Source organism: Sturnira hondurensis, unplaced genomic scaffold (assembly GCF_014824575.4).
Source record: "Sturnira hondurensis isolate 20B ecotype Veracruz unplaced genomic scaffold, ASM1482457v3 Scaffold0004136, whole genome shotgun sequence".
Taxonomy (NCBI): domain Eukaryota; kingdom Metazoa; phylum Chordata; class Mammalia; order Chiroptera; family Phyllostomidae; genus Sturnira; species Sturnira hondurensis.
In genome coordinates this window covers 3,735,389-3,756,995 of record NW_028076767.1, presented here as the reverse complement: position 1 = coordinate 3,756,995, position 21,607 = coordinate 3,735,389, and the positions used below count along the sequence as shown (strand labels likewise).

General features: G+C 39.5%; 1 protein-coding gene across 5 annotated transcripts in view; it reads right to left on the bottom strand.

The window, feature by feature from the left end:
* The window catches only part of RAPH1 (Ras association (RalGDS/AF-6) and pleckstrin homology domains 1), an 84,792-nt gene that overhangs the window by 8,522 nt on the left and 54,663 nt on the right, over positions 1-21,607 (bottom strand). For all 5 annotated transcript variants that reach the window (XM_037043532.1, XM_037043530.1, XM_037043533.1 and 2 more), the window contains 7 exons: positions 20,690-20,811; positions 17,474-17,539; positions 15,603-15,746; positions 13,872-13,982; positions 3,687-3,785; positions 2,550-2,670; positions 1,441-1,583 (listed from right to left, as the gene is read on the bottom strand). In XM_037043532.1, coding sequence (XP_036899427.1) covers positions 1,441-1,583; positions 2,550-2,670; positions 3,687-3,785; positions 13,872-13,982; positions 15,603-15,746; positions 17,474-17,539; positions 20,690-20,811 — 806 coding nt within the window. The remainder of the gene's footprint in view (positions 1-1,440; positions 1,584-2,549; positions 2,671-3,686; positions 3,786-13,871; positions 13,983-15,602; positions 15,747-17,473; positions 17,540-20,689; positions 20,812-21,607) is intronic.

Here is a 21,607-nt window from a genome sequence, read left to right as displayed (position 1 = left end):
AGTCTGCAAGACTTGGTTACAGGAGTCACCCAGGTTAATGTGTTTCCACAGAACAGCCCCTGACCTTAACTTGACCCTGTCTTGGGTGCTGCAGGGGTGCAGACCTTAGCTGCGCTGGCCTTCTCATTTGGCACCCGAGACTGAGGCAACAGAAGAAACACGCAGGGGTCAAGACTCAGACGCAGCCGTTGCTGCGAGGCAGGGCTCCCGCTCTTTCTGAAACTGCAGAGGGACTACTGTGTTCCACCAGGGCACTCAAACCTCTGCTTCCCTTGGCCTTTCATTTAAAATGCACGTGGAAAACACCATTAAAAGTCCAGTAAGGTAAAGGCTTTTCTTCACCTGTCTGAACTGTGTCAACCTGCTTCTCTACCACGTACATTGAGTTATTAGTACCAGATAAGGGGGTTGCTCCACCCAAATTACGTAGGGAAAAGGAGAGAATTATTTCTTAAAGCTCTAGCCTCTGCTAAGGGAGTTCAGCAAACTTTCAGTGTTTTGAGAATGCAGGTCATCAGAACCAATTTTCAAGTATTTACTTCTAAGAGACCCCCACATTGGGTTACTAACACTTCCTCCACCCTCCTGAGGGCCAGTTAACCGGATATGCAAATCAAGTAATTAAGTAAGGAAAAATATCCACTTAATTCCCATTGAGGAATATACTTGCATAAGTGATTAAGACCAAGGAATAAAAAAAATAAAAATGGTTGCTAAGTAAAAACAAAATGGTCAGGTCAGACGTGCCACAGGGCCCTCAGGGATGGGCGGGCTCTCACCTCCTGAGAGGGTGAGTGCAGCTGGGACGTGCTCCTCCGCACGCAGAACGCCAGAGGCCATTCGATACGGTGTTTCCAACTGTCTAAAGAACCGCTCCACGTTTCTAAATAGTCCGGCAATAATTATACTTGTCCTCAGTGTCACTGAAGAAGCTACTAAGCAAGGCTCAGGGATCCAAAACTTTAAGGGGATAAATTTGAATGTAACCTTCCATATATGCCTTAATTTGAAAAAACTCATTGATGCTCAGAGAAATACCAAAAGGCATACAAGAAAAGATAAAGGAAGGAGTCTAAATAAATTAATAACAAGTAAAGAAATAATCAGCCACCAGCAGCTTTTCTGGGACAGAATTCAAGCACTGGCACTACATGGTGTTGCTCCATCCAAACTGATGAAGGGGGAAGGAAGAAAACTGTTACTTCTTAAAAATCGGAGCCACCAAAAAAGAGTTAAACTGCCAGAGTTTTTTTGTATGTTTGCTTGCTTTTTGAGATCTTAGGTCACTACAGCACATTCACAAATACTCATTTCTGAGGAGAAGTCAAAGACTAAAGAAATACAGCCAAGAAAGATCCCTAATAAAGGAATAAAAATGCAATGAGCTAGCCCCACGGAGTACCCCAGATTTCTCTCTAGCAACGATCACAAGCGTGTTACCTTGCTGGACTCCTCCAACTGCGTGCCTCGTTTCCAGGCTTCGGAGAAGATGGAGCTCACAACGCTCTGGGAGCGGACGTGCCCTGCCGGCTGGGTGTCAGACACTCCGCTGTCAGACTGATTCGAGTGGTTCGACTGAGACTCTGTTCAAAATAAATTTTCAAAAACAGGATCACACAAGTCAGTGTTCTGACAGTATGACTATATATGTTCAGGTAGATCTTTTACAAAAACTAAGTGCTATACAGAACAGCAACAAGTTACCTTTACTCATTTCATATAAAGCACAGCCTGTATATTCCACTAGAAAACTTCCCTTGCCTTAGGAGCTAATAGGAAATCTTGATCCTTTTAAAACAGTTCACCATGAGAGACTGATAATTACAATGAGAGGTTCACATACATATTGGTATTCTGATAATCTGTCTTGGAAGAACTCATAGCAAATAAAAAATTAATGAACCATCAATAAAGCAGTGAATTTTTTTCAATTGTGTCTTCATTACATTAAGACTCAACCTTTTTACATATCACTGCTCCGGGTCATCCCACAGAGCTCTCACTTATGAATCTGGATATACACATGATGACTGCAGCCTTTTCCCAGCGGTGAACAGTACTCAGAATCTGCCCCCCAAGTGAGAAGTGTATTTCCTAGAGATTCAGGCATCACAAGGCAGCCGCTGCTCTGTTGATCCTGGCCTCCTGGGCAAGGCATGAGGACAAGCCTTTAAGGGAGCAGGGAATGGCTGAGGATAGGGTGTAATTTGACCCCCAAAGTGAGGGAACCAGGAAGGTCACTTCACTGGACTCCAAGTCCCACAGGAGAGTCATGCAGAAGCACCTAGTCTAATGCCTTGACATGTGGGGGAGGCTTAAGTGTTAAAGTTAGTTCTATCCAGTCACTCTGTCAGAGATGGGTATATTAGATTGCCCAAGATTCTGTGCCCTCTAGCAATAAAAAAAGCTCATATACCTATTGAATATAATTTAGAAATTAGGGATGGCTCTGATTTTTAAGAATCGTGCTGAAGTAACCAGGTCTACTAGCAGCCTATAGAGACACTTTCATATTGCTAGTAAACAGTGCTTTGGGCACTTCAAACTACCTGGGATGCTGGAAGAACTGGATCCTGACTTAATGCTGGAGCTGGATAAGGAAGTCCAATCATAAGCAGACTCTGTCCTCTTCAAGGCTTCTTGATAGTTCACATAGAGCTGCTTCCCATACTAAACAGAAGACAGTAAATGATAACATCTGAGCCTTACAGGGCATGACACCGATGGGTAAGGTAGGAAAGGGTGACTGATACCTTTCTGTTTACTGATTCATAGTTTGTATTAAAATTAATACCCACAATCCTTCAAAAGGTATTTTTTAACACCAGTAAATTATAATCTACCCTTATTTTTCCCCATTTTTACAAAGGCAGCAAGAAGTTAATACTTGATTTGGTTCATTATCAATATAAAGATTTTTTCCAGTTATTCCTCAAGCCCCTTTGATTTTATAGCTATAATGAAATTTTATTTCTACTTCTTGGCATAAGTATTTCTTCAAGTATTTTGTACATTCACCTTTAAGATGTACTTTAAAATATGTTTTTTAAGACTTTTTTTTTTATAGAGCAGTGTTAGGTTCACAGCAGAATTAGGAGGAAGGTCCAGAGACACTACCAGCTTGCAAACATGCACAGCTTCCTCGGTGACCAGCATCACCCACCGGAGTGGTAGGAAAATCTGTCGTTACAGTCAGTGAACCTACAGTAACATGTCAGCATTACTCAAAGCTCGAAGTTTATTGTCAGTTCACTCTTGGTGGTACGTATTCTATGGATGTGGACACATGAATAATGACATGTATCTACCATTATAGTATCATACAGATTATGAATATTTTCACTGCCCTAAAAATCCTGTACTCTGCTTATCCATCCTTCCCCTACCTCAAGGCAACTTAATTTTCAAACTCTGCTATATGAGAATGACATAGCACTCCAAAGCCAAAATAATCACTTTGATGTTACACAAGCTTTTGCCAGCAGTATTACTCCATAAATACCAACTGTTAAAAGTTTACGCATATGACCAAAGAAAAAAAGACATTTAAAATTAAAACATAGGCCTGAGAAAACTAGACATTGGCAAAATCATGAACACAAAACAACCAGAGTAACTGTTGTGACAATCAAAACCTTATCATTAACTACCTCATTATTCTGCTATCAAACCCAAAGAACACGTACCTTGGCGATGCGTATACCATTGACCCACTGGTGCAGGGTCCTCACATCATCACAACAAAGATACTTGATGTACTGAGATTTCTTCTGGATCTGTGGGTGCTGCAAGATTAAAGGCAAAGTCCAATGAAGTCTGCTGGAGAACTAAAGAAAAATAAACTCTACCAAAGCTTGAACATATCCTGAAAAATTATAGGCCATCAGAGTAATGGCCTAGTAACTTATATCTCTCATATGGCTATAGGCCAACTAAAATGGCCCATAAATATATTTACAAAATAAATGAGAAAAAAACATGCTGAATTTAGTCAAGATATCCAAATTAAAAAAAAATACCTTCATTCAATATAGTATTGGAAGTTTTAGCCACAGTGATCAGACAAGAAAAGGAAATAAAAGGCATCCAAACTGGAAAGGAGGAAACAAAACTGTCATTGTCTACAGATGAAATGATAGTGTACAAGGAAAATCCTATAGACTCTACCCAAAAACTGCTCGATGTAATAAATGAATTTGGCAAAACAGCGGGATACAAAGTCAATATCCAGAAATCAAAGGCATTTTTGTATACTAACAATGAAACAGCAGAAGCTGAAATCAAGAAAAAAATCCCATTTGATATAGCAAAAACAAAAATAAAATATCTGGGAATGAACCTAACTAAGGAAGTAAAAGACCTATATACAGAAAACTACACAATATTGAAGAAAGAAATCAAGGAAGACATAAACAAAAGGAAACATATACCGTGTTCATGGATTGGAAGAATTAACATCATCAAAATGTCCATACTGCCCAAAGCAATTTATAGATTCAATGCAATACCTATCAAAGTACCAATGGCATATTTCACATAGAAAAAACACTTTAGAAATTTATATGAAACCATAAACGACCCCGAATAGCAGCTGCAATTTTGAGAAAGAAGAACAAAGTAGGAGGGATCACAATATCTGATACTAAACTATATTACAAAGGCACTGTAATCAAAACAGCCTGGTACTGGCATAAAAACAGGCACATAGACCAATGGAATAGAACAGAGAGCCCAGAGTTAAACCCAACTCTCTACAGTCAATTAATATTCAACAAAGGGGGCAGTAACATAAAATGGAGTAAAAATAGCCTCCTCAACAAATGGTGTTGGGAGAACTGGACAGCTACATGCAAAAAAATGAAACTTGAGCATCAACTCACACCATACACCAAAATAAATTCAAGGTGGATAAAAGATTTAAATATAAGCTGTGACACCATTAAAATCCTAGAAGAGAACACTGGCAGGAAAAATCTCAGATATGTCACGCAGCAACATTTTTACTGATATGTCCCCTAGAGCAAGGGACATAAAAGAAAGAATAAACAAATGGGATCTCATCAAAATTAAAAGCTTCTGCATGGCTAAGGAAAACAGTATCAAGATACAAAGAGAAGCACCTATTTGGGAAAACATATTTGCCAATGATACCTCAGACAAAGGTTTAATCTCCAAAATATACAAAGAACTTACACGACTCCACTCTAAGAAGACAAGCAATCCAATTAAAAAATGGGCAAAGGACTTGAATAGACACTTCTCCTCCTCCAAGGAGGACATACAGAGGATCCAGAGACACATGAAAAGATGCTCAATATTGCTAGCTATCAGAGAGATGCAAATTAAAACAACAATGAGATACCACTTTACATCAGTCAGAATGGCCATCATAAAGCAACAAACAACAAATGTTGGAGAGGCTGTGGGGAAAAGGGGACCCTAGTTCACTGTTGGTGGGATTGCAGACTGGTACAACCACTATGGAAAGCACTATGGAATTTTCTAAGAAAACTAAAAATGAATATGCCTTTTGACCCAGCAATTCCACTGTTAGGAGTATATCCTAAGAACCCTGAAACACCAATCCAAAAGAATCTATGCACACCAATGTTCACAGCAGCACAATTTACAATAGCCAAGAACTGAAGCGACCTAGATGCCCATCAGTAAATGAATGGATCAAAAAGCTATGGTACATTTACACAATGGAATTCTATGCAGCAGAAAGAAAGAAGGAGCTCCTACCCTTTGCAATAGCATGGATGGAACTGGAAAGCATTATACTGAGTGAAATAAGCCAGGAGGTGAAAGACAAATACCGTATGATTTCACCTTTAACAGGAAGCTAAACAACAAAACAAACAAGCAAGCAAAATATGACCAAAGACACTGAAATAGAGAACAGGCTGACAGGGACCAGAGGGGAGAGGGGAGGGAATTTCAGGGGAAAAGGGGAAGGATTCACAGGAACAAGTGTGGAAGACATATGGACAAAAACTAAGGCGGGGGTGTGGATGGGAGGGAGGTGGGGAGCTCTGGGGGGGTGGGCTGGGCTGGAGGTATAAGACAGAAAACTGTACTTGAACAACAATTAAAAAAATACCTTCACATATGGGAAATCCCCAAATACCCCTTCTACATTTCAAAAAAAAAACAATGTCCATCAACAAAGTCATCAGAATTCTTAATCTGTAAGACTACGAAACAAGAAAATAATGTTTGATTTTACTCTGAACCCACAAAAAAGCACTCAGAAGACTCCAAACTGGAGTCTTGGGGAAAGCTTCCAGTGCTCTTCTGGAGATGACCAACTGGCTGGGGTGGACTGAGCACCGGGCACGGCATCTGGGACAGCACCTGGGTGCTCCCACCACTGCAGGGACGCTCTCTGTGGACCCAGCCCTGCTGCACAGCCTCCTCCCGTACCTCCATGCAGCACAGGCCTTCCAGGGAATGAGCAACTTATCAACTGCCTCACCTGACTTAGTTTTCACAACCCAATGTGCTTCTCAGTTGAGAGCTGGATGGGAGATGACTGACTTGACCCTGAGTACAAAAGTGGAAGTGCTAGCACATACCTAAGGTATTTTTTAGTCCTCACCTGAGGGTTTGTTTATTGATTTTAGAAAGAAAGGAAGGGAGGAAGGGAGGCAGGGGAGAGGGGAAGAGAGAGACAGAAACATCAATCTGTTGCCTCCCATACACACCCCAATCAGGGACTGAACCTGTAACCTAGGTAGGTGCCCTGACCAGAAATCAAACCTGCAACCTCTTGGTATATGGGAAGATGCTCCAACTAACTGAAAGACCCAGCCTGGGCGAGACTGAAGATGTTTTAACTCTACTGGGCCACGACCACTAGTTCCCTGGGAAGAAAAACTCTAAATCACAGTTGCTTTGGGGTGTAATGATTGTTAATTATTACTTCTCTTTTTAGTTATTCTGAAAATAATTTTTTAATGGCTATACTTTACCTGAAGTATTTAAATTTATATTCAACAATTGTAAGAGGCTTAAAACTTTTAACCCTATTTGTTTGTTGTGGAAACCCATGAAATCAATAAAATAAACAATATGAATACATTCTCAATGTAGCAGGAATAGGTGGCCACTGTTATAACTTATGAATCTGCATTTAAATTACGTAAATTAAAGATCGATCTCACTGGGTTACAATGAGAGAAATGTAAATTCACTTATTTACTCTATCCGATACATTGCTTTACAGAGCTCAGCTCCTATGATAAAACATTTAATATAAAACCAATTTTGGCCCTGGCTGGTATAGCTCAGTGGACTGAGCTCGGGCCTGCGAACCACAGGATCGCGGTTCGATTCCCAGTCAGGGCACATGCCTGGGTTGCAGGCCAGTTCCCAGCAGGGGACGCACAAGAAGCAACCATACATTGATATTTCTATCCTTCTCTCCTTCCCTTCCTCTCTAAAGATAAATAAATTAAATTAAAAAAAAACCAATTTTGGTGTTGAGAGCTATAATCAGTTTTAACCACAACCCCACAATAAGAGGTTAGCAAAATAATACCAAATGATTTTTTTCTCCTGATAATATAGGCTCCACATCCTTCTCTTGGAATATATTTCCTTGTCCTCATTAAATCACACAATAAAAAACCACCATAGCAATCTTGAAATAGCAAAGGAGGACAAAGGAGTATGTATTTTTCTCTAAGAGAAAGAGGGATTTTATTGCATTCATTCATTTATTCAACAAATTATTCTTGAGTAAGAACTATTTGCCAGCTGCTTCAAGCAGTTGCTGTGACCCAGTGTTAACAAAACAGAAGGGGCCACACCTGGGCTGTACAGACGGGAAAATGGGCTGACTGAAGAAGCGCGCTCCTCAGCATTGCCAGTTAGGACTGGAAGAGCTCTTCTCCATCTCCTGCTTCTTGAGACACTGCCCACTGGATGCAGTTCGGACATACGAACAAGGGGCTACAGGGTGGCTCTCAGCTCTTATTACCACGCCTCCCTTTACAGTGATTTACACACTATTTCTGGCTGATTTCTTCTATTTTAAGGGTTACCAGAATAGGTGTTCAACTGTAGCAGTGACCCTGCCTGAGAGAGAGGGAGAGAGAAAGAGAGAGAGACCTCTACATAAGGGAGTATTTTTTCAATCAATACAGCATCAAAGAAAATCAAAGAGAAATTAACTTTTAACCTTCTCTCATCTCTCTAACCTGAGATTCCAAATAACACCCCAAAGAATGCAATGATACCACTACTTGAGTATTTGCAGATTACTTGCTAGTTTAAAATTTTCATTTTAGTACCCCCAAGATTCTTTTTTCAACCTCCCACATACTAAAAACACTCATTATATAGCTTTCATTATGGTCATTCAGGCTCTGTGCTAATACCTCAGGAGAATGCCTGTTCTGCTGATATCCTGTTATTTCATTAAAAGTGGCATTTTTGAGCATTTAGTATGTTCACATGTATTAGCTCATGCCATCAAACCCTATGAGCTACATATTACTACTCCCACGATCTGAGAAGAAATGGAAGCACAGAGAAGTTCAGACTGTTTTCGAACAAGTGAAAGAACCAGGACTTGACATGATGTGATCTCACTTCAGGGCCCATGCTGTCAAATACTGTGTCATATTATTGCCTTGTAAGTGTAAAATCATCTTTCAAATTTGCTGCCTCTCTTCTCTGTTCGCCAAATATTATTCCACCACTTTTAAAACCACACACGAGGCAGGACTTCCGGCCAAGATGGAGGCGTAGGTGGACACCCTGTGCCTCCTCACACAACCAAAAGAAGGACAACAACAATTTAAAAACAAAAAACAACCAGAACTGACAGAAAATCAAACTGTATGGAAGTCCAACAATCAAGGAGTTAAAGAAGAAACATTCATTCAGACTGGTAGGAGGGGCAGAGATTGGCAGCCAGGTGGAAAGGACATGTGGCAAGGTGGCAGCTGGAGGACCTGTGAGGCAGTGGCTGGTGGAGCAGGAGGTCCCACATTCGCACACAGACAAACCAGGAGGAACAACTGGGTAGTGAGACAGATCACACAACCCAGGGTTCCAGTGCAGGGAAATAAAGCCTCAAATCTCTGATTGAAAATACCTGTGGGAGTTGGGGCAGCAGCAGGAGAAACTCCCAGCCTCACAGAAAAATTTGTTGGAGAGACCCACATGGTCCTAGAACACACACAAACCCACCCACCCATTCACCTACCCACCCAAGAATCAGCACCAGAAGGGCCCACTTTGCTTGTGGGTAGCAGGGGAAGAGACTGAAATCTGGCAGAGAATGGAGCAAGCACCATCGTTCCCTCTCAGACCTCCTTCCCCACGTACAGCATAACAATGCAGTGACAAGGGTTACTGCGCCATGGTGAATATCTAAGGCTTCACCCCTGGCATGCCACAGGGGTGACAGGCATGCCAGACCCCCCCCCAAAAAAGGTCCAAATGAAAAAAAAAAAAAACAGATCGAAGTTCCAGAAAAAATACAACTAAGCGACAAAGAGATAGTCAACCTATCAGATGCACAGTTCAAAAACACTGGTAATCAGGATGCTCACAGAATTGGTTGAGTATGGTCACATATTAGATGAAAAAATGAAGGCTATGCCAAATGAAATAAAGGGAAATGTACAGGGAACCAATAGTGATGGGAAGGAAACCGAGACAAATCAACGGTGTGAACCAGAAGGAAGAAACATCCAACCAGAAAAGAATGAAGAAACAAGAATTCAAAAAAATGAGGAGAGGCTTAGGAACCTCTAAAACATCTTTAAATGTTCCAACATTTGAATTATAGGGGTACCAGAAGGAGAAGAGGAAGAGCAACAAATTGAAAACTTATTTGAAAAAATAATGGAGAACTCCCCCAATCTGGTAAAGGAAACAGACTTCCAGGAAGTCCAGGAAGCTCAGAGAGCCCCAAAGAAGTTGGACCCAAAGAAGCACACACCAAGGCACATCATAATTACATTACCCAAGATTGAAAATAAGGAGAGAATCTTAGAAGCAGCAAGAGAAAAGGAGATAGTTACCTACAAAGAAGTTCCCATCAAATTGCCTGTAAGGTAAGGAAATCAGCTGACAGTCCTTTGTAAGGAACTCTCTTTTTCTCTTATTGCTTTTAAGATTCTCTCCTTATCTTTAATCTTGGGTAACTTAATTATGATGTGTCTTGGTGTGTTTCTTCTTGGATCCAACTTCTTTGGGACTGTCTGGGCTTCCTGGACTTGCACGTCTAGTTCCTTCCCCAGACTGGGGAAATTTTCCTTCATCATATTTCCAAAGAAGTTTTCAATTTCTTGGTCTTTCTCTTCTCATACTGGCACCCCTATGATTTGGATGTTGGAACATTTAAAGTTGTGCCAGACAACTTGCCCTACGCCTCTCCTCATTTTTTCTGACTTCTTGTTTCTTTGTTCTATTCTGGTTGGATGTTTACTTCGTCCTTTTGTTCTAAATCTTGATTTGAGTCCCAGCTTCCTTCCCTTCACTATTGGTTCTCCGTGTATTTCCGTTTATTTTACTTTGTATAGTCATTTCTTCCTCCGTTTTGTGACTGAACTCAATTATTTTTGTCAGCGAACTCAATTGTTTTTGTGAGCATCCTGATTTAACAGTGTTTTGAACTCTGCATCTGATAGGTTGGCTATCTCCTTGGCACTTAGTTCTTTTTCTGGAGTTTTGATCTGTTGTTTCATTTTGGCCATATTTCTTTGTCTTGGTGCACTTTCTTTGTTATGTTGCAAGGGCCAGAGCCTTAGGTACTCCTCAGAGAGGGACAACCCATTTTGCTGGGTTGTGGTGCTGTATGTCAGGGAGGCGTCAAAAAAGAAAACAATGCTACTTGCTAGCTTCTCAGCTCTCCCCCCACTTTCCATCACTTCCCACAAGTGGATTATGACCTTTCAGGTGCTGATCTCAGGTGGGTGGCTTGTGTATGTTCTAGGATGCTGTGAATCTCTCCAACAGCTCTCCTGTGAGACTGGGTGCTTCTCCCACTGCTACAATCTTCACAGGTTTTTACAGGCACAGGTTTTGAGGCTTTATTCCCCTGTGCTGGAATCCTGGGTTGTGCAGTTTGTCTTGCTCCCCAGCTGTTCCTCCCTGTTTATCCACATGCAAATGTGGGAAATCCTGTCTACTAGCTGCCACCTTGCCTTGCATCCTCTCCATCCCAGCTGCCCATCTCTGCCCCTCCTACCAGTCTGGATGAAAGTTTCTTCTTTAACTCCTTGGTTGTTGGACTTCCATGGAGTTTAATTTTTTGGCAGTTCTGGCTGTTTTTAAACTGGTTGTTATCCTTTTGGTTGTGCAAGGAAATGAAGTGTTTCTACCTGTGTCTCCATTTTCATCAGACCATGAAATTCTGCATTACTATTTTGCTATTAGATGATTTTTCTCTGTTTATGTCAAAAATGAGATGAGACAGATACTTTCTAAAACTCTATAACTAAAAGTGATGCTCTAAAATCACAGTCCAACTGCTAGTGAAAAACCACTGCATTTATACTAACCATTTATTACTTCGCAAACACATACAGGCTTTAAAATTAGTTCCCTCAACTAATTTGCAAGAAGTTAAAAAATAAAAATATGTAACACTGCACCCATTCAAATACTTTTGATCTTTCTAAACCACAAAAAAAAGACCCTTAGAAGAAAAATATTCTTAACCTAGGAATTTTATGTATGCTGCAAAAGGGATTAACATAATACTGTAAGAAATAACAAGTGCTGGGGATGATGTGGGAAAAAGGAATCCTTGTATATTGTTGATTGGATTGTATATTGGTGTAGCCATTATGGAAAACAGTATGGAGCTTCCTCAAAAATTTAAGGATAGAACTATCATAGATCCAGCAATCCCTCTCGTGGCTATTTCTAGAAGAGCATGAAAACACTTATTTTATTTTATTTATTTTTTTAAGAATTTTTATTTATCTTTAGAGGGAGGGAGAGAAATATCAATGTATGGTTGCCTCTCGTGTGTCCCCTGCTGGGAACTGGCCTGCAACCCAGGCATGTGCCCTGACTGGGAATTGAACTGCGATCGTGTGGTTCATAGGCCCACGCTCAATCCACTGAGCTACACCAGCCAGGGCTGAAAACACTAATTTTAAAAGACATATGCCCCTCTATGTTCACTGTAGCATTTTTTACAGTAGCCGAGATATGGAACAACCAAAGTGTTCATCGACAGATGAATGGATTTTCTAGGTCACCGTGTGATGCCGAGAACTGCAGTGGCCATCTGTGACAGTGAAGTGAGCCAGCCTGAGAATAAGCCGATATGCACAGGATAGAACAGGGAATGATGGAAAGAATTTGGGTTCTTGACAATCTTGAGCCATTAAAATAAACAACTTTTACTGTCTTCATGTTATGAGATCCCCAAATAACTTTCATTTATATGGGTTCTATTTACTGATATTTACCTTGTAAGAAATTAAAACTCAGAAAAAATTAAAATATAAGAATATGCAAATACACGTTCCACTACCCAAGAGAGCAAAGATATCATCAGATGTCAGGTAACCTCTTTGAAAACTCCACCATACATTTGTGAGAGAATGAGAGTCTAAAAGGCAAATAGCATTTTAGCATTATCTAAAGAGTGATTTTGACATCATGGACCCCTTGATAGGTTCCCAGGGACTCACCAAGGATGTTGGATCTCATTTTGAAACTGCTGAATTAAGCTAATTTCTACTGACTTTAAAAAATTATTTGTTGTTGTAATTTAAATGACACGATGGTATTCTCTAAGAAAGGATTACCTAATAAAGGGTTATCATTATAATACACCTCATTTTATCAAAGCAGTAAAAATTCTATCCCCAAGCCCTAAACAAACACTGCTGCCCCAAACCCAACTGATAATTCCCAGCAAAGCAGAAGCAAACAATGACATGCACAAGTAGCCTAAGTAGCTACCATGGGGCTACTATGAGGGAGCCAATGAGAACGACGTAACCATCTCTGTGATTATCCTGGATTTTTAAAAGTTGGATTTAAAAAACAAAAGATTTTATTTATTTATTTTGAGAGAGAAGGGAAGGGATGGAGAAAGGGAGAGAAACACAATGTATGATTGGTTACCTGTTGCACACCCCAACCGGGGACCTGGCCCACAACCCAGGCCTGTGCCCTGACCAGGAATCGAACCAGTAACCTTTTAGTCTGTAGGCCGGTGCTCAATCCACTGAGCTGCACCAGCTAGGGCTAAAAGTTGTTTTTATGAGTGTCCCAAAAGATCACTGAAAGTTCACTAAAAATGTCAGTTCTCAAAGTACATAACTGGTTTGAGAAGCTCACATATTTGGATTAAGAAGGAAAAAACCCCCTAAAATCAGTTCAGACATGCACAAGTTATCAGGGTAGTATTTGGGGGTTGGGAGACAAAAACTATTACTGGACCAAATGAGAACCAGTCCACTTCGACCTTGGGCACAGTACCCTCTGATGGTTCTGTTGAGTGAGAGTACAGGAGAAAAACTAAAGCACACAAAATTTCTGTGTCTCACATTTGGCTCTGATCTAAGATTTCCTAAAATAAGCCTGTTATTCGATGAAAGTCTAAATTTTATAATCCAATCTATTTTATATGTTATGGCTTGAAGCTTACAACCTAGCATCCATTTTTTAGCAGCATCGATCTAACAAAGGCTACTCAGGTAAGGGCCAGCTGTGGTATATAGCACACTATTCTTTTCATTATCCTTCACCATTCCTTTAAAAATCTATAGGAAAAAAACCCAAGAACAATATACTCACTGAAGAGCCAAACTACTCTAAACTGTGTCCAATAACCAGCTCTATGTCTAACATCGTATTAAAATTACTAAACAGAGATACATGTTTACCTTTAGCACCAGACAGTAGTCTGTGGGGGCTTTGTATTTGTTCCGATAGTCCTGTCCGTAATAAACATTCACATGATCCAGCTGGAGAAAGCACACCAGCTCCCGAGAGACCTAAGATAAAAAACACCCCTCGGGAGATTTAACAATAATGTGTACGCAAGCAAATATCATAACTGGTAACAGTTTCTAGTAGAAAAATCAAAACTTTACCAAGTAGAAATTACTGCTCTTTTTCAGAAGACAGTGAGATTTCCTAGAAATGTTTCTCTTTTAATCTGTAACGCAACAAAAAAGGCTATCTTGACATTCATAATGAACACTGACTTGCTTGGGAAAAAGTGGCATTTTAAAGAAACTTTAAGTACAAGGTGGGGGGGGCCCAAAAAGAACAGAATTTATTTATTAAAAATTGTGTATTTATTCTTACATGTTTAAACTTCAGTCACTTTCACAAGTGCTCTCCATTTGATGTAATACACCTATTGAGATGTTTTTCCACTGCTCAAAAAAGTTTTTGAACTTGTCAATTTTGATGGGTTTCAGTGCTTCTGCCATTTTTTGTTTCACCTTGTCTACGTTGGTAAACATTTTTCTTTGACGACTTTTTTCATCCAGGGAAACAAAAAAAAGTCACTTCGGGTGAGACTACATGAATACGGAGGGTGGGGCCCAGAGGCAGTGCAGTTTTTGGTCAAAACCTGCCATACACTCAGGGCAGTGTGGGATGTGTGCTTGTAAGTCACCCATCAAGAAATGGGCAAACTCACTGAAAGTCTCTTCTAAAAAAATACATCATTGAAACCAAATGCAGCCTCTCACAACAGTATCAGCTGGCACATTGATAGAGATGTGTTCCTAGATCACCCTGTGAGGGAAGCCTGTACTACAAGGGCCCACCCCCCCGAAGATAATTCCAGTTCTGGGGGGTGCCCCTCATACGGTGTAACAGGGATCCTGACCTCCAGGCCATGGACCAACACCACTGCATGCCTGTTAGGAACTATGCTGCACAACAGGAGGTGAGTTTGAATGTAATGCAGTAGAATCCATCCCAAAACCCTCCCCCCAATCCCTCCATCCCTAGAAAAACTGTCTTCCACAAAACCAGTCCCTAGTGCTAAAAAGGTTAGGGACTGCTGGATCATATATTATATGCAATACAGTATAATAGAGCTCTTCAGAAAGAGCAAGAAAAGAACGTCCTTCGGTGTCTGCACACACATATACCAAGTACAGCATTTCTCAAGTCTGGGTTTCCTCACCAGGTAAATAGGGTCATCCTCTCAGGATGGCAATACAGACTCGAAGAACTGATACTGTAGGGAGTTTAAACAATGCTGGCCCTCAGTAAGCACAGAAGTGACAAGGTACCAAGGGGACCCTTGGAAGAAGCATATTACCCAAGCAAGGCTGAAACAGCTCTAATCCCAGGCAGCTATTCCCCCCAAACAACAGGCAAAAAAACCACTCTTCTAGAAGTTCCAAAAATAATAAGTAAAAGTATGGTTCAAATTTGGCAAGAGAATCAAGATGGGCCAAACGACTGACTAGAGAGAACATTTTCAGGTTTCTTCTTCTTTATAACATATCAGAAAAGCAAAGCAATGTTCTATGTGTCCTACAGAAGTTGAAACAAATCAAAGTCTAGATTTGCCTTGTCAACACACTCACTACAAATTAAAATCAATTAGCATAATGAAGAAACTCAAAAGCTAGAAGAAGGGGACACACCTTTGCTTTTCCTTTAGGGACATAGTAAATACCAGATGCTCGTAAGAGAAAATAACGTTTTTTCCAGGACTTCTTGCCATCATCTTTCAACCAAAGAACTCCTTCAATTTCTGGTACAGTTACAGAACTTCCACAAAAACATTCCTAAAATAAGAAAATAAGTTGGAAAGACTTACATGATCCTTTTATTTTCATAACAAAGTTGTGTTTACACCTGTGAAATGCATGACAACGTAATTAAACCAAAATGACTCTGTAATAAAACCATGATGCTAAATTCTCAGTTAGAATTTTCTATTCTAAACATAATATAGATTTATTGTGGAAGGATTATGGCAATCCCTATGAACTTTTACCTAAAAACTTTTTTTAAAGATTTTATTTATTTATCTTTAGGGGGGAAGGGAAGGAGAGAGGGAGAGAAGTATCAATGTATGGTTGCCTTTTGTGCGTCCCCTGCTGGGAGTTGGCCTGCAGGGAACCCACCTGCAACCCAGGCATGTGCCCTGACTGGGAATCGAACCACAGTTGTTTGGTCTGCAGGCCCTTGCTCAATCCACTGAGCTACACCAGCCAGGGCCTAAAAACTTTTTTGAAGAAACTAAGATGAAATGTTAACTGAGTTGAATACAATAGCATTTAAGTGAATTTGCAAACAGCATACTTGTAATAAATTTAATAAAAGTGTCAGAGCTAACATAAGCACTGAACTTTGTTTTTTGTTAAATTATTAACATATTTAGATTAGCTGTCAAGCTAAGCAGGAATATACTTTAAAAGAGAGCAACGCGCTAAGTGAATGATTTTCAAAATTTAAAAACTCTGTCAATTTATGTGACTCTACAACAAAGAGAGCATTTAGTTTTAAAATATTTAATACTAAACGAGCCCTGGCTGGTGTGGCTCAGTGGATTGAGTGCGGGCCTACAAACCAGAGTTGCCAGTTCTATTCCCAGTCAGGGTGCAGGCTGGGTCCCTCAGTTCGGGGCGGAGATAGGCAACCACACATTGATTATTTCTCTCCCTGTCTTTCTCCCTCTTTTCCCCCTCTCTAAAAATAAATAAGTAAAATCTTTAAAAATATATTAAATTGAAATAAATGTAAACAAACTCAAAATTTTGAATTCTGCCTATACTTAGAAACAATTTTAATTTTAAAATAAAAAGCAATCATATATTTGGTAAAATATTTTTAGAAATGTTCACTAAACATTAATATAACACATTTTGAACCTAAATTAATTTCTCTCCCCAAAGTACTGAAAAATTATGAATTATAGAGGATTTTTCTTAATTACAGTGAGTGTCATATGAAAAGCTGAGTGCTGATCTTCATTTTTCTAATTGCCTTGTTGCTAAGAAAGCAATTTATTCAGATTTTTTAACATTCCCTTATATCAGCAAAAGCTAAAAAGCCAAAAATTCAATTATATTTGAATTTGTGTTATTACTCTTCAAAACAAGAAAATGTATGTATTTTTAGAAATGATTATGTTTTTAAAAATTTAGTTATGTAAGACTAAGGCTTGAAATATTTTGTAAACAGCTAATTACATTTACAGCACCATAAAACAGCACCATCTCATGCTTCACTGATCAGCCTTTTCTCTTGCTCACCAGCCCTGAACAGCTCCTGCTCCTTTTAATACACCCATACACTGCATGGCAAAATAAGAGCCTTAAAAAGCTTCTTCACTGGCCTAACATTCATACAGGTGAACCCTGTCCAGGAGGCTATAGAAGAATATAGTGTTCTCTAGCTACTACTGCAAAAATAAATATACTGCATCGATATATTTCAAAAATGTGCTTAATATTTTAATATGGTAAAATGCAAGGAAAAAGAATGATGGGGGAGTGGAGAATCATACCTCCAACAGCACTTCTTTGTTCCTGTCAGCCATCTCAGCGGTTTCCTTTTTCCCCAGAAGATAGTTCTGGAAGAATGAATAAATGAAGGTTAAAGGATACATGCAGTCTATTATTCCCTTGGCACAAGTGCATATGTGATTTCTTCTAGAGACATAGAAACTGTGCGTCAACTTCTACTTGTGCAGAGTGAGAAGGAACACTCTTTGAAAAGCAACCTGTGTGTGGACATTACCATTGAATGGCACTGGCCTCCTCCTCCCCTCTATCGAGTATCCTGAACTGCTCTATAAACTCCGCTCCCTCAAACCCTGAGATGACACATGCAACAGCTGGCAAATGTGTTTCAATGTGTCTAATGAAAGCTACACATACAGGACCTGACAGGTTCACAAATTATTAAGTATAACAAAGAAGGTAAATTTCCTTAAAGTATGCTGAGCTTAACTGATCCAAATGCAGAAAATTTAGTCTATGTTCTGGCTTTTACAGAAGAAATCCAAAATTCTCTGAGACTATCACAGTCTCATTTGGGTGACTCAACTAAACTATAAAGTCTAATGATAAGCCTTATGAAAAAATTTTCACAGTCATCCATAATAAAGATCTGTTGGTATTCCCAGATGTGTAATCTTCACTAAAATATCCAGTGAAGATGGCACATGGTTAACTATCCACCTGAGAGATAACTACTGTGTACCTTTAACACTGCTACTATCTTTCCTCATTACTACTTTTCATAGTGGGGTCGTTCTCTCACCTGATTTTTATAAAATATATGGGCAATAGGAAGTATTAACTCAAATACTGTTCTAGAATAAGCAAAGATGCCAAATAAACTGAGGTAACATATACTAGAATATGGAACCAGTTATCATCAAGGTTACCGTGATCAAAAAAGTAACTTAAAAAAGAAATCAAAGAAAGTGTAAGCTGGATAAATGGCTTAAGTAGAAAAACTTAAATATGTAAGCACTTTTCTTTGATGGATGAGAAACAAACCAAACAAACTGCTACTGAACACAGCTCTGGATTAGAGACAGCAGAAACCTGGTAATTCTATGGAGTTACTTCTATTTCTCCACCGGCTCACCCTATCTGGCTCTTCAGGCAGGTAACTTCTTTGAGCCTTGACACCTGGGTGCAGAACTCCTTCCACCTCAGCAGTAGTGAGTGCTCCCATGGGAGTTTACAACCACAGTGTTCCAATCAGGTGGATTCTAGTCTTTCAACTCTATTAACTTAGCAGTAATAGAATAATACAAGAATAGTACTAAGAAGTAATACAACAATACGAGGTTAAAAATCCTAACCTCACCCTGGCTGGGTGGCTCAGTTGGCTGGAGCACTGTCCTGTAGATCCAAGGGTTGCAGGTTCGATCCCTGGTCAGGGCACATAACTAGGTTGTGGGTTTGATCCCCAGTTGGGGCACATAAGGGAGGCAACCGATCAATGTTTCTCTCTCATGTTGATGTTTCTCCTTCTCTCTCTCAATAAAGATCTCTCAAGATCAAAAGTACCAATGGCATATTTCACACACATAGAACAAACACTTCAAAAATTTATATGGAACCATAAAAGACCCCGAATAGCAGCTGCAATTTTGAGAAAGAAGAACAAAGTAGGAGGGATCACAATACCTGATATCAAACTGTATTACAAGGCCACTGTAATCAAAACAGCCTGGTACTGGCATAAAAACAGGCACATAGACCAATGGAATAGAACAGAGAGCCCAGAAATAAACCCAACTCTCTACAGTCAATTAATATTCGACAAAGGGGGCAATAACATAGAGTGGAGTAAAGACAGCCTTTTCAACAAATGGTGTTGGGAGAACTGGACAGCTACATGCAAAAAAATGAAACTTGAGCACCAACTTACACCATACACCAAAATAAATTCAAGGTGGATAAAAGACTTAAATATAAGCCATGAAACCATTAAAACCCTAGAGGAGAGCCTTGGCAAGAAAATCTCAGATATTCCACGCAGCAATATTTTTACTGATACGTCCCCTAGAGCAAGGAACATAAAGGAAAGAATAAACAAATGGGATCTCATCAAAATTAAAAGCTTCTGCATGGCTAAGGAAAACAGTATCAAGATAAAAAGAGAAGCAACAGCATGGGAAAACATATTTGCCAATGATACCTCAGATAAGGGTTTAATCTCCAAAATATACAAAGAACTCATTCGGCTCCACTCAAAGAAGGCAAGCAACCCAATCAAAAAATGGGCAGAGGACTTGAACAGACATTTCTCCAAGGAGGACATACAGAGAATCCAGAGACACATGAAAAGATGCTCGATATCACTAGCTATCAGAGAGATGCAAATTAAAACCACAATGAGATACCACTTAACACCAGTCAGATTGGCTATCATAAACAAAGAAACAAAAAACAAGTGCTGGAGAGGTTGTGGGGAAAAGGGGACCCTAGTTCACTGTTGGTGGGATTGCAGACTGGTACAACCACTATGGAAAACAGTATGGAATTTTCTAAGAAAACTAAAAATGAATATGCCTTTTGACCCAGCAATTCCACTGTTAGGAGTATATCCTAAGAACCTTGAAACACCAATCCAAAAGAACCTATGCACCCCGATGTTTATAGCAGCACAATTCATGATAGCCAAGAGTTGGAAGCAACCTAGATGCCCATCGGTAAATGACTGGATCAAAAAACTATGGTACATTTACACAATGGAATTCTATGCTACAGAAAGGAAGAAGGAACTACTACCCTTTGCAACATCATGGATGGAACTGGAAAGCATTATGCTGAGCGAAATAAGCCAGGCGGTGAAAGACAAATACCATATGATCTCACCGTTAACAGGGATGTAAACAAAACAAACAAACAAGCAAGCAAAATATGACCAATGACACTCAAATACGGAACAGGCTGACAGGGTCCAGAGGGGAGAGGGGAGAGAATCATAGGGGAAAAGGGGATGGACTCACATGAACAAGTATAAAGGACACATGGACAATAACTAAGGGTGGGGGGCGGAAATGGGAGGGAGGTGGGGAGCACGGGGCAGGGGGTGGGCAGGGTTTGGAATATAAGACAGAAAGCTGTACTTGAACAAGAATTAAATAAAAAATTATTTAAAAAAAAAACAAAAAAAACACCATCTCTCAAGATCCATAAATATACCCTCAGGTGAGGATTAAAAAAAATCCCAACCTCTACAAGTTATTGAGTCTTACCTGTGGGTTTTTGAAAAGTGCGTATTTTTCTATACGCTCCATAAATATAAGCTTGTTTTGACTATCTCTTGTCCAATTAAGAAGATTTTCAACCAAGTTTTCATGGTCTTCAAAGATTCTCTCTGTCCCAAAATAAAACATCAATATTTTGTTAATATTTACCAGAACTGCATCAAAGATATGAAACCTTGGAAAGTGATTCACAGCAGAAATACAGAATCTTTACTGACACTACAACCTTGAGCCCTTAGAAGTCATTGGTTTTCCATCTATTTTCAAAGAAGGGAACATGTCCTAACAGTGGTAAGTGGCTTCAGCAAAGTCACACAGCTGCTATGCAGAACAATTAGGACTAGAACTAGGTCTTCTAACTTGTAGGTTTCCTTCAGCTTTCAGCCTTTTCCCATTCCATCGTTTAAAAAAAAAGTTAGTTGCATTTTCATAAATTAAGATGTTAAGTATTTCCAATAGTGTTCAGTTCTTATAATTTTTAAAACTTTCAAGATTAATTTTTTGATCCATGGGTTTTGTTTAATTTTAAACATAGATATATTTTCTAATTTGCAAATAGGAGTCAAAGTACAAGTCCTTTAGATTGAACATATATTCAAAGAACCTATTCTAGACAATTCTTTGAAATTTCTTGAGAGTTCCTTATGGCCTCATACTTAATTTTTGGAATATTCCATTTCTGCTTGAACAGAATGTGTATTTTTCTGTTACTAGGTAGTGTACTAAACATTCGTAGATCAAAAAAATTACTTTTCAACTCTTCTATATCCTTTTCTGTCTGCTTGATTATCACTGAAAAGGTTCTACTCTGAACGCTGACTTGTGAATTTCTCCTGGTAGTCATCAATTTTTGCTTTATACATTTTAATACTATTAGCTAAAACTTAGAAGATGGTCTCTTCTTGG